The following is a 12,100-nucleotide window of genomic DNA, read 5'->3' as shown; positions in this document are numbered from 1 at the left end:
TAACAGAACCAAAACATCTGGAGCATCACTTGAACTGTGTCGGCATTGACAAAAATCACACCCAGGCAATTGCAAAAGGCAGCTTTATGTGGAAAAGCTTACATCCTGCAACACCACCTTTAGAACCATCAAACCATTTCCGTATCCCAGGTCTTTGGAGAGGACTCAAAAGGTGGATAAAAATCCTAAATCAAGCCTAAATAGCTGGCTGTGTAACCAACAATAATTAAGGTATCAAAGGACTTGTAGTCATTATTCAACCGTGCTGGCTTTGCACCAGATATTTACTTAACACAGTAACAATAGTGCACAGGTTATGAAGGTCCTACCTTTATTGTAGCATCCTCTGAAGCAGAGACCATAACACTGAAAACTGGATGGAAAATTACTCTTGTGACTGGACTTCTGTGCCCACTTAATGCGTACTTTTCTGGAGGACGGGGAATCCATTCTTTAGGATCTCGCTTCTGACCAAGAGGCCCACCTGATGTAAATTCTTCTTTAGCTTCATTTAATTTGGATTCTAATTCCATAACCTAAGTTTCCAGAGAATCAAAAGAAAGAGAGCTAGGAGAGGGTACACTGTTTCTTTTTTAAAAAAACCATCAAACCCTATCCTTTTTCAACAGGTTAAGAAATGAGGAAATTGTGCTGTAAACCGGAAATTAACAAATGTCAGGCTTTATTTTTTCTGATATTCTTTTTTATTTTTGTTTTTATCCTGTCTTCATTATTTTCATAAATAATTCAAACACACTTCATGCACCGTCTTCCTCCTCTTTTCCCCACCAACAACCCTGTGAGGTGGGTTAAGCTGAAAAAAGGGAACTGGTTCAAACTCATCCAGTTGGCTTTCATGCCTAAAGCAAGACTACAATTCACAAATTTCACAAAAATTTAAATTTCACAAAATTTAAATTCAAAAATTTAAATTTTTATTTCAGATACTGCTTAAAAATCTTGGCACAACATTTTTTTCTCAGTAACATACCAATTTAAGTTTCTACTTACTTTCTTTTGTAATCTTATAACTGATGTCCATTTTTTTTCCAAGAGCCCAGCATATTTCTTATCTAATTCTTCATTCTAGTGGGGGGGGGGAGGAGATCAGTCATTAAACAAATCAAAACTTTTTAAGGAGCATTTTCCCCATGCTTGGTTTTTCTTCTTCAAGAAGAGAGGCAGAACAACTTCTGGTTTCATAAAAATGTGGAACTTAATGAAGAATCAGTACAAACCTATTACTGCTGGTTGGAAACCTACATAAAATAAAAGTGTTATGACTGGAGGTATTATGCTTGTAACAGAGTTAAATGTCAGTCAATACTAAGTTTGCTGGGGGGGGAGGGATTGTGAATGATTTGTAACACTATCACCCACCAGGAGTTATGGGGATTGAGATGTATATAACTTGAATGAATAGTCATTGTTAAAGTTAACGCTGTCATCATATTAACCTGCTGATCTGTCATACAAATATAAGATTTACCTAACTCAGCCATTTTTCCTGCAGCAGGCAATCAGAAGTCTCTCTGAAAAACTCTAAGTAGCTCTCTAGATTCTTTTCCTGGATACCATTTCTCAGAGGCAGACTGCCTGAAACATTATCTAGATGAAAACCAACACATTTCATGGCAGCAAGTCTTATTCTGATCCGCACTGCAGAAAAATAAAACTGTCACCAATGTGCCTTAAGAATGTAGCTACTAAGAAGCTTCCGTAGATAAACCTGATGAATAACAGGTTATTTAAGACTATAGGCAGATTATATAAAATATGCCTAATCCATAGATACAAATGCTTACTTCAGTTGGAGTAAGCAAACAGGAGGTGTTACAGTAGTTTAAAAACATTAACAAATTGCCTATTAAGAATAAACTTTCTGGAATCCATATTATCAGATGCATGGAGATTTCCCTGGGAATTAGATGTGTAATTAGAACGTGTAAGAACGTTGGGGAGGGAGAGAAGGAAGAAAGCAATAAAAAGCAAGGTCAAATGAAAAATGAAATGTAGAAAGTAGTCAGCAAAAATTACTCACAGATAATAGTCATTAACAGTTACTGGGTATGAAGCAGACAGTCTTGAATCAATGAGCTGATTAAAACATGCACTGCAGTTGAGAAAACCGGGTCCCTGTTTCTTACTGGGGAACAGCATTGAAATCTCTCAATGTTTCTAGCTCAGCTGTTTTGAGATGGAAATACTTATTTATTTTTTTATTCCTTTAAAGATAGTAGCCATTGCTTGATTTTTACAAAATATTTTAAATTCACTAATTCATTCTTTACAGAATTCACCCTCTTCTGGCTTCTCTTTTATTCTTCTCATAAGGAGAGAAAGCCTCCCTCGTGGCTGATTAACATAAATATTTAGCATATTCAGATTCTCCTTTTTATCTTCTGGGGGAAAATATTTAATGAGATTGATGGATAAGGCAGCACTCCTCTCATCAAGCACTGTTTTCAATTACACCAACAGCTAGATTACAAAAGGACTTTTTGTGAATGAGAGTTAGAGAAATGAAATTGGAGCCTTGAGTAAGTATTTTTGTAAGGAAAATGAAATTTGATGTTTTCACAGCCTGAGATTAACATGTATTTAAATCGCATGTAGTCTGGAGTTGTCTAAAGATCTGGGATATTTCCAGATCATACTGGAAGGCGAATGGAATGTCTTAATATCAAAAAGGTTAATTTATAAGGATGGTATTCTATACTACTTACATATTTTTAAAACCTAAAATATTTTATTATAGAAAATTAATCAATAAGGTACATTTATAGAACAGTAAGTACCTTCTAAAAAGTATATTATTAGTGTACAATATTAAACACAAAACATTAAAATAAACTTGTATTAGAAAACATATTTCACAGAATAGAATGTGAAAGCATATAGGATGAATTTTAAAAGAAAAAAGATTAAATAAAAAGAAAAGCTGAAGTTATTTCTCATTTATTTATTTATAAAGCTATCTTTTCTGCTATGACTAATGTAATACTGCAACTTCTTCAGTTCATAAAGTTCCAAAAAGGCCAAGAGGAAGAGATGAAATGGGAAGCAGACAACTGACTATAAGATCTTCACATTCAACAGGTGAAAATAACATTAATGGAAAGATGGCCTGGTTTCTACTGACAGAAATTCCTCAAAGAAGGGTCTGAAATTGTTTATCATTATTGATAAAGTCAGAAAATAACTTATAAATAATTAGGAAATTTGTATCTGTGCACACCAATTTTATTCGCATCTTTACAAGTCGTTCTGAAAAAAAATGGGATGCTCCAGCAAATCTAACAGTTGTGTACAAGAATATTCTCTATCAGACTCTTATATTTATGTCATTCTAAAATTAATGAGTAGCCTATCGTAGATGCCAGTAATGTGCAACAATTAAACTAATCCAACTATCATTTGATGAATGATCCAAACTATTGAGGAAACTATTTTACACTAAAATCTTTAAACAAAAAACCAGAAAAATCATCTTTTAACTTTCACTGTTAAGGATAAAGCATTTATTTTTATTTATTATTACATTTACATGCTGCTTACAGTGACTCTGATTTCCAAACATGTTGTTAATATGGACAGAACTATCCATATTGAATGAAGTCCTGTGAAGATGTGGGCTGGAATATAAATTTCTTTCTAATGTAAAGTAGTGGAAAGCAGAAAAAGTTGTTTTAAATAAGCATACGTTAAGTACAGAAATTAATAGACAGCTTAGTTGGTATTGTTTTGCATTTTAAACAAAGACTTTGAAGGACAACTGGTGAACACTTTCAATAACTACTTATAGCAATATCACTTAGACTTATATACCACTTTATAGTGCTTTACAACCCTCTCAAAGCGGTTTACAGAGTCAGCATATTGCCCCCAACAATTTGGGTCCTCATTTTACCCACCTCGGAAGGATGGAAGGCTGAGTCAACCTTGAGCCTGGTGGGATTCGATCTGCCAAATTGCAGTGGGAGTAGCTTGCAGTACTGCACTCTAACCACTGCACCACCGAGGCTCCATTAATCTTTCCATTAAAAAAAAGACAAAAAATGAAGATATAGAGAAATGACAAACGAGATTTGCTGTTTCCCCCTGAAAACAGCAATAAAAGAAAATTGTAAAGAATACTGAGAATTGTATTGAAATGCCCCAGATAAATCTATACCTTAATCCAGCTCCAATATTATGAGATTTTGCAGTAGAGTTGATTGGGGGTGGGTGGGGGAGGAGAGTGTTGAGCTAGACTAAAACCAAAGTAGCCAGTTATATGACACTGGAAGTAGCTAAACATTTTTCCTTGTTTTTTGTCTAGTATGTAAAACAAAGGGATATGAGAACATTTGTATATGGTAATACAGACATCCTTGATCATTCCTGTTTTAGGCACTGTCTAAAAACACCTCTTTGGTCATGTTAATCTTTCCCATTCTGTAACTCTGTCTGGTTGGTTTAATGGTTTATGTTTTTATCCTATAGCAATTTTCACATTATTCTTGCAATTCGCTTCATTATTTAAATAAAAGAAAGCTGCTATACACATATTTTAAATGCACATCTATCATACACGTATTTTAAATGCTCTTACCTATTCTGCCTCAAGATGAGCAATATTATTCCAACAAAGTCTGCCCAGAGTCTATCAACATGTAGCTATAACTTTCAAAATCTGGTTAAATTCATCATTAATGAGTATCACTAAGACTATAGGTCATTATACTATACTAGGGGAAACTGCTGACACTATATGACAATTGATAAGAGACTGTGGGAAGAATTATCCCCCTAGCTGGAATATGAGAAATATACTCACCACATCAAGCTCTGCCTCCTTTTTAAAAACAGAGTATGCCTCTTCATAGCCGTTAGAACGAAGATAATCTGCTATCGCTCGATTTCTAAATGGAGAGATTTGGTTCACAGATTAATAATCACAGGAATTTTGAACAGTCCCCAACCTATGTTATCTCCAATACTTGCTCTACCAGAACCAACAAGGAGACAAAACTCTCCCCTTTTGTTTTGAAAGGGAAATTATGACTAATATCTCAATCCGTGTGTATATCTGTCATAGTTCTGTACAACATAAAATTTATCTTACAGTATATTTATTAGTAGTAACAGTAATTATTTTGCCAGGGAAGAAAGGAAATCAGTCTTTGCCTGGACTTGTCAGAGGTTTCTGACATAACTGTTTCTGCTGTCGTCCTAGATTGTTTTACAGAGTTAGGAGTGTTAAGACACATGTCTAAATTCTATGCAGTGGAGGGAAGAATTTTGGACTTCCTACTCATTTTAACATCCACCCAAAATTACCTTGTAGGGGAGATGGATGGCATAAAAAAAGTAATAAATAGAATAAAAAATAAATCTACATGTAAGAAATTGTAAGGGAGTGGCAGAGCACCTGGAGTTAACAGGTCAAGAACATTCAGCTACACGTCTTTTCTTTCTTAAACCCCATTGTGGCAAATAAAAATCCTGAATTAATTCCTGGAATTAAAAATGGGCTGGATGAATGCCACTAATGTAAAACTTACATCAGGTTTTGAAAGAATGATGGTTATAGATAGTCCACAACTGAGCCCAAAATTTCTGTTGCTATGCAAGGTGTTAAGTGTATTTTGTCCCATTTTACAATCTTTCCTGCCAAGTGAATTACTGCAATTGGTGAGTAACACTGTTGTTAAGCGAATCTGACTTCCCCATTGGCTTTTGATTGTCAGAAGGTTGGAAAAGGTGATCACATGATCCCGGAACACTCCATAAATACGAGCCAGTTGAAGTGTCTGAATTTAGATTGTGTGACCATGGGGAAACTGCAACGGTTATGTGGAAAACAGGTCATAAGTCACTTTTTTCAGTGCTGTTGTAACTCTGAATGGTCACTAAACAAACTTGTTTAAGTCAAGGACTACCAGGCTCATTAATGAGACGGAGGCTAGGACCTTCCTTGAGCTATCAGATTCAGATCCAAGAATCTCTCCTGTATTCCCAAATAAGAGTCTGGCGATGAACTTTTTCTTTGATAACTGAGATTAGTCTTAGGGGCCTACCCATCTAATCATTCTCTTACATCAGTTTGCTGCAGTACAACTAACTTATTGAAAATATCTGGTCCAAAATACACTGCTCAAAAAAATAAAGGGAACACAAAAATAAGACATCCTAGATCTGAATGAATGAAATATTCTTATTAAATACTTTGTTCATTACATAGCTGAATGTGCTGACAACAAAATCACACAAAAGTTATCAATGGAAATCAAATTTAGCAACCCATGGAGGTCTGGATTTGGAGTTACACTCAAAATTAAAGTGGAAAAAAACACTACAGGCTGATCCAACTTTGATGTAATGTCCTTAAAACACGTCAAAATGAGGCTCAGTAGTGTGTGTGGCCTCCACGTGCCTGTATGACCTCCCTACAACGCCTGGGCATGCTCCTGATGAGGTGGCGGATGGTCTCCTGAGGGATCTCCTCCCACACCTGGACTAAAGCATCCCCCAACTCCTGGACAGTCTGTGGTGCAACGTGGCATTGGTGGATGGAGCGAGACATGATGTCCCAGATGTGCTCAATTGGATTCAGGTCTGGGGAACGGGCGGGCCAGTCCATAGCATCAATGCCTTCGTCTTGCAGGAACTGCTGACACACTCCAGCCACATGAGGTCTAGCATTGTTGTGCATTAGGAGGAACCCAGGGCCAACCGCACCTGCATATGGTCTCACAAGGGGTCTGAGGATCTCATCTCGGTACCTAATAGCAGTCAGGCTACCTCTGGTGAGCACATGGAGGGCTGTGTGGTCCCCTAAAGAAATGCCACCCCACACCATTACTGACCCACTGCCAAACCGGTCATGCTGGGGGATGTTGCAGGCAGCAGAACGTTCTCCACGGCGTCTCCAGACCCTGTCACATCTGTCACATGTGCTCAGTGTGAACCTGCTTTCATCTGTGAAGAGCACAGGGCGCCAGTGGCAAATTTGCCAATCTTGGTGTTCTCTGGCAAATGCCAAACGTCCTGCACGGTGTTGGGCTGTAAGCACAACCCCCACCTGTGGACATCGGGCCCTCATACCACCCTCATGGAGTCTGTTTCTGACCATTTGAACAGCCACATGCACATTTGTGGCCCACTAGAGGTCATTTTGCAGGGCTCTGGCAGTGCTCCTCCTGTCCCTCCTTGCACAAAGGCGGACGTAGCAGTCCTGATGCTGGATTGTTGCCCTCCTACGGCCTCCTCCATGTCTCCTGATGTACTGGCCTGTCTCCTGGTAGCGCCTCCACGTTCTGGACACTACGCTGACAGACACAGCAAACCTTCTTGCCACAGCTCACATAGATGTGCCATCCTGGATGAGCTGCACTACCTGAGCCACTTGTGTGGGTTGTAGACTCCGTCTCATGCTACCGCTAGAGTGAAAGCACCACCAGCATTCAAAAGTGACCAAACCATCAGCCAGAAAGCATAGGAACTGAGAAGCGGTCTCTGATCAGAACCACTCCTTTATTGGGGATGTCTTGCTAACTGCCTATGCTTTCCACCTGTTGTCTATTCCATTTGCACAACAGCATGTGAAATTGATTGTCAATCAGCGTTGCTACCTAAGTGGACAGTTTGATTTCATAGAAGTGTGATTGACTTGGAGTTACATTGTGTTGTGTAAGTGTTCCCTTTATTTTTTTGAGCAGTGTATAAATGTTGCTATTTTGTCTTATTCCAGATGCAATTATCAGGCAACATCAGAACTAAGAGATCTGTGTATATCAAGGCTCACTGTAATGCTGGTCCTGATCCTGAAAGCCCTATCTGAGCTGTTTGCAAAGATAACTTTTCCATTCATATGCACTAGGATTATCCATGCACTATTGACAGAGCCTGATATACAATTGTAGCATTGTAGTTCTAAAAGCTGCTAATTTTTTGGCAATTGGATTACTTTATGATTTTCCTGCCCAGAAAAACTGATATGGAAATTTAATGTTAATCAGATTTTGATTAAACGGTTTTTTTTTAATCAAGGTAATATAAATGCATTTTTGGTATCTTCTGGGTTCCCCCCACTCTAAAGAAGCATAAAACAAATGCAACTATTATTCCAACCAATCATGTAAGGGATGCACATCTGTAGTCTAAACAAGAAGCGTTTTCTATTCCAAAGGATTTTCTGGTAAAAGCAGACTGAGGATAAAATAAGGACAAAAGACACTGATTCTCAAAAAGGGCTATGATTGCAGGCAAGCTATAACCAAAATAAAACAGGGCATAACATTACTTGGTTTATTGAACCAGGACAGCAACCTGATCAGCAATTAAGTGACCATCAACTAACCCTTTGATTACTACTGAGTGACCATCAATAGCAATAGCACTTAAGACTTAGTGCTTTACAGCCTCTCTAAGAGGTTTATAGAGTCAGCATCTTGCCCCAAACAATCTGGGCCCTCATTTTACCAACCTCGGAAGGATGGAAGGAGTCATCATCAAACTAGCAGAGCGGTTATCTTCATTGTATATACTGCAATAATTTTGCCAAGAAATAATATCCTCGTTAAACAAAACTGCCTTGGTAAATCCAGAACTTCTTAGAAATCTCTCTCTCTCTCTCTCTCTCTCTCTCTCTCTCTCTCTCACACACACACACACACACACACACACACACACACCTACCTACTGAATATGTTATTTTTGGAACAAGCAAATTAACTCTACATAATTTCATGTTCAATCTAAAATGCCCAACAACAGTCTATTTAACTTTAAACAGCCTAAAACCCAAGGTCTTCAAAAATAACATACCAAACACTCTCCCAACACATCCATCAAGATTAGCTGAAGACGCTGAGCCTCTGAAACTACCAGTGAATTCAGTCTATAGGAGTCAGACCTTCTATAGGCAGCATGCCAATTATGGAAGTCAATGGAATGTCACCTGAGCATGTTCTGCCATATTTCATTAACTGGAAGACTGTCAGTAGTACCGTCCCTGTTTAGAAAGTCTTTCCACTTAAATCATTCAACCTAGCACCTCCTTTGTGGTCCTCTTGGTAGCAAACCAAGAAAGATTCTCTTTTTTTAAAGCCACTTCAGGTATAGAATTATGTGACAGTAGAAACAGCATGTAACACCATGCTTAGTTATAATCCTTACCACCTCCCAATGTGTTGGCTAAGGATCAAGGCATTGTAAGAGTTATAGTCCTATGTATCTGGACTATATCAGATAGGAGAAACCAACACATAGCTACAGATAGCCCTCAATTTACAACAGTTCGTTTAGTGACCAAAGTTACAACATCACTGAAAAGTGGCCCATGACCGTTTTTCACAGTTATAACTGGTTATGTGATTTACATTTGGATGCTTGACAACTGACTCACATTTATGACGGTTGCAGTGTCATGGAGTCATGGGATCCCCTTTTGACACCTTCTGACAAGCAAAGTCAATGGGGAAACAGTGCAGTGATTCATTTAACAAATGGGGCAAGAAAAGTCATAAAATGGGGCGAAATGCACAAATTTCTCACTTAACAACATAAAGTTTGGTCTACCTGTACTGTACTATAAGTTAAACAGAGCTATCCATTCTCAAACACTGTCGTGCTAAAAATAATTTTGGAAATGTTGTGAGCTATTCATCAAAAGGATTATTGAGATAAGGTTGGTGTAATGTGATGAATTAACTGTGACGTTGAAATGCCCCTGAGGTGGCACTGCCATACTATGCAATAGTCAGCATCACTTCTTGGCGCCTTCCCCAGCCATTCATTGTACTGGCAGAGGCTGCTTGGTGGCGGAAGCCCAACCCACCCTGAAGACATAAAATAGGGAAAGGCTGAGTTTCTGATCCTGTTCCCACAACATGATCAACCTCATCCATGTGCCAAGTTAATATGAAGTGGATGAGGAAAAGAAAAAGGATCCTGAATAAATTTATGCTACATGGTTTTAGACGAATGCTCCTGAAGTACAGAAGTGCTGTAGCCTAAATGTTCTCCCTTCTTTATTTTATTTTTAAAAAAAAACAGGCACTCCACCTTTCTAGCTATTATCAAGGTCAATCAAGATGGCTTACAATAAAAGGATCAAAAGTCTGCAGGTGAACACAGCATTGACAAGTATTAACACAGCAGCAGGCATACAATACCATTCAGAACAGGAGTTGAGCAAAGGAAAAGACTGTGTTACTAAAATGTGCATATACTTAGGAATGCTGCAGTTCTCAGAAGCAAATTCTGTAATATTATTTCTAGCGTAGAATATGCCTCACTTAATCAACATTATTTTCTTCTGTCAATAGATGATGGAAGACTCGGCTTACTTTAACGAGCAAGTGGTCTTAGATTGAAACTTACCAATACATTCAACAAGACTGCATGGAGAGACTGTTCTGCATTTTTGTTCAATCACAGCACCAAACAGCATAGCGTGTTCCCTGTGGATCCATTACTAAAGCTATGAGTCAGCCATAGCCACTTGAAGGCTCAGACAGCTGCTTCATCATATACCCAGAGACCTTGAGAAGACCTCAAGAAGCAACTTCAAAAGCCACTTCCAAAGGAACACTTGGACCGTTACAAAATGAACTTATTTTTAAGGCATAGTAAAACATACAATCACAGCCTAGGGGGTGGGGTGGGGAGGTTATCTAAATCAATTCAATGAACATGCTTTAGTAGAAGCTATTCTCAAAACTTATAAAATAATCTTGATCTTTGACTATGACCTTAGACAGATATAGTAAATATGCTGTGTTTCTTCCATTAATTTTGATGAAGGAAGCCAGTCCTTATTATACCTTTTCTCCAAATATTTATGTCTTCAAGTAATTCCTTTATTTTGCTCAAGTTTTGCTCCATTCCTTTTCTGGAATTGAAGTATATCACACTAACTCAGTTTAATTCTGGGTGAACATGTTCAGGATCCAGCCAACTATGATCAATAAATCATGGTTAAAAAAAGAGCTATGTGTGAATGTGTGTAAACTAGGCTATATGCCCTTAACTGCGAATTTATATGAACTCCTTAATTTGCCAAATGTGTGATTATTTCACATTTATTTTATGAATAACCCCAGCTTATCTTAATAAGGTTCAAATTTCCTCAAGCTTTCGGATGGAAGCATAAGGCAGCTTGACATCCTCCAATTTTGAGCATGAATTCCCAGAATTCTTGAGCTATAATAAACATGATTTTTTATTAAGAATTCTGGAAGCTGCAGTTTACAATCTAGAGTGAGTCCAGATTTGGGAAGATTGCTTTAAAACATGCTGCTCCCCCCGCCCCCCTCCTGCCATCCTATGTCTAGCCACTTCCCCATATGAAAGCAAATATTAGAATTTGGAAGCAGTCTGATGTGCTTTGTTCCTTATGAACTGCCACCATTTTTCTCTAGCAATTGTTGCTTTGTGTTTAGCAGTGGGTGTTAATTCAACAAGATAAAATGTGATCACAAGCAGCAGCTGATTTAGGATAAAATCAATGTTAAAAAACTGATGCTTCTCAAGTACTCACAGCTCATCTCGTTGCCTCTGTGACAGCACCATTGTGGCTGTGATGTCTGGTTAACGTGATCCAGCTGTCTCCTCTGCGTCAAGCTCCTTTGAAATTCTGTGATACACAATTCAGTCTGCCACAAAGTGGCTTCAACCCAAAAGACAAGGCGTTGCCACAGGTAAACACTAGCAAATAGGCAGGATGCATTCAACAATGAAGAGTCATTCCATCTAGAAAACAAAAATAATAGTATTTTGTAGAATGTGTCAGTAATATACAGGGTTTCTTTCAATTTAAAGATATTTGCAGCATAAAAGCGTTACATATAATTTTAGCTTAAAGAGTAGCATTTCCTAAAAAGATTTCCCCTAAATTTCCACTAACCGGTAATTTTTAATGCATCAGAAGAAAAAAATATTGTATACAAACAATAATTGTATAATTACTTTCTTGTATTCTTAATTTAATTCTTAATTTAAATATAAATTAAACCAAATTTGGTTTGTTCTGCCTGCCATACTTTACAAGCAGCCCCAATGCCTTAAAAATTTGACTATACAAATTAGAAAACATCAATGTTTGTCATTTGTT

The 12,100-nt window shown here is 37.8% G+C and overlaps 1 protein-coding gene across 2 annotated transcripts in view; it reads right to left on the bottom strand.

The window, feature by feature from the left end:
- Positions 1 to 12,100, bottom strand: part of PAFAH1B1 (platelet activating factor acetylhydrolase 1b regulatory subunit 1) — a 56,312-nt gene that overhangs the window by 23,323 nt on the left and 20,889 nt on the right. For both annotated transcript variants that reach the window (XM_087957369.1, XM_087957373.1), the window contains exons 2-5: positions 11,528 to 11,739; positions 4,820 to 4,904; positions 1,012 to 1,086; positions 330 to 536 (exon numbers count right to left, since the gene is read on the bottom strand). In XM_087957369.1, the coding sequence (XP_087813495.1) occupies positions 330 to 536; positions 1,012 to 1,086; positions 4,820 to 4,904; positions 11,528 to 11,559 (399 nt within the window). In that variant the 5' untranslated portion in view covers positions 11,560 to 11,739. The remainder of the gene's footprint in view (positions 1 to 329; positions 537 to 1,011; positions 1,087 to 4,819; positions 4,905 to 11,527; positions 11,740 to 12,100) is intronic.

The sequence above is a fragment of the Notechis scutatus genome, chromosome 1 (genome assembly GCF_049901735.1).
Source record: "Notechis scutatus isolate UNSWTSFEM ecotype Mainland chromosome 1, rNotScu1.2, whole genome shotgun sequence".
NCBI lineage: Eukaryota > Metazoa > Chordata > Lepidosauria > Squamata > Elapidae > Notechis > Notechis scutatus.
The sequence above is the reverse complement of the archived record's forward strand: the minus strand, read 5'-3'. Positions and strand labels throughout refer to the sequence as shown.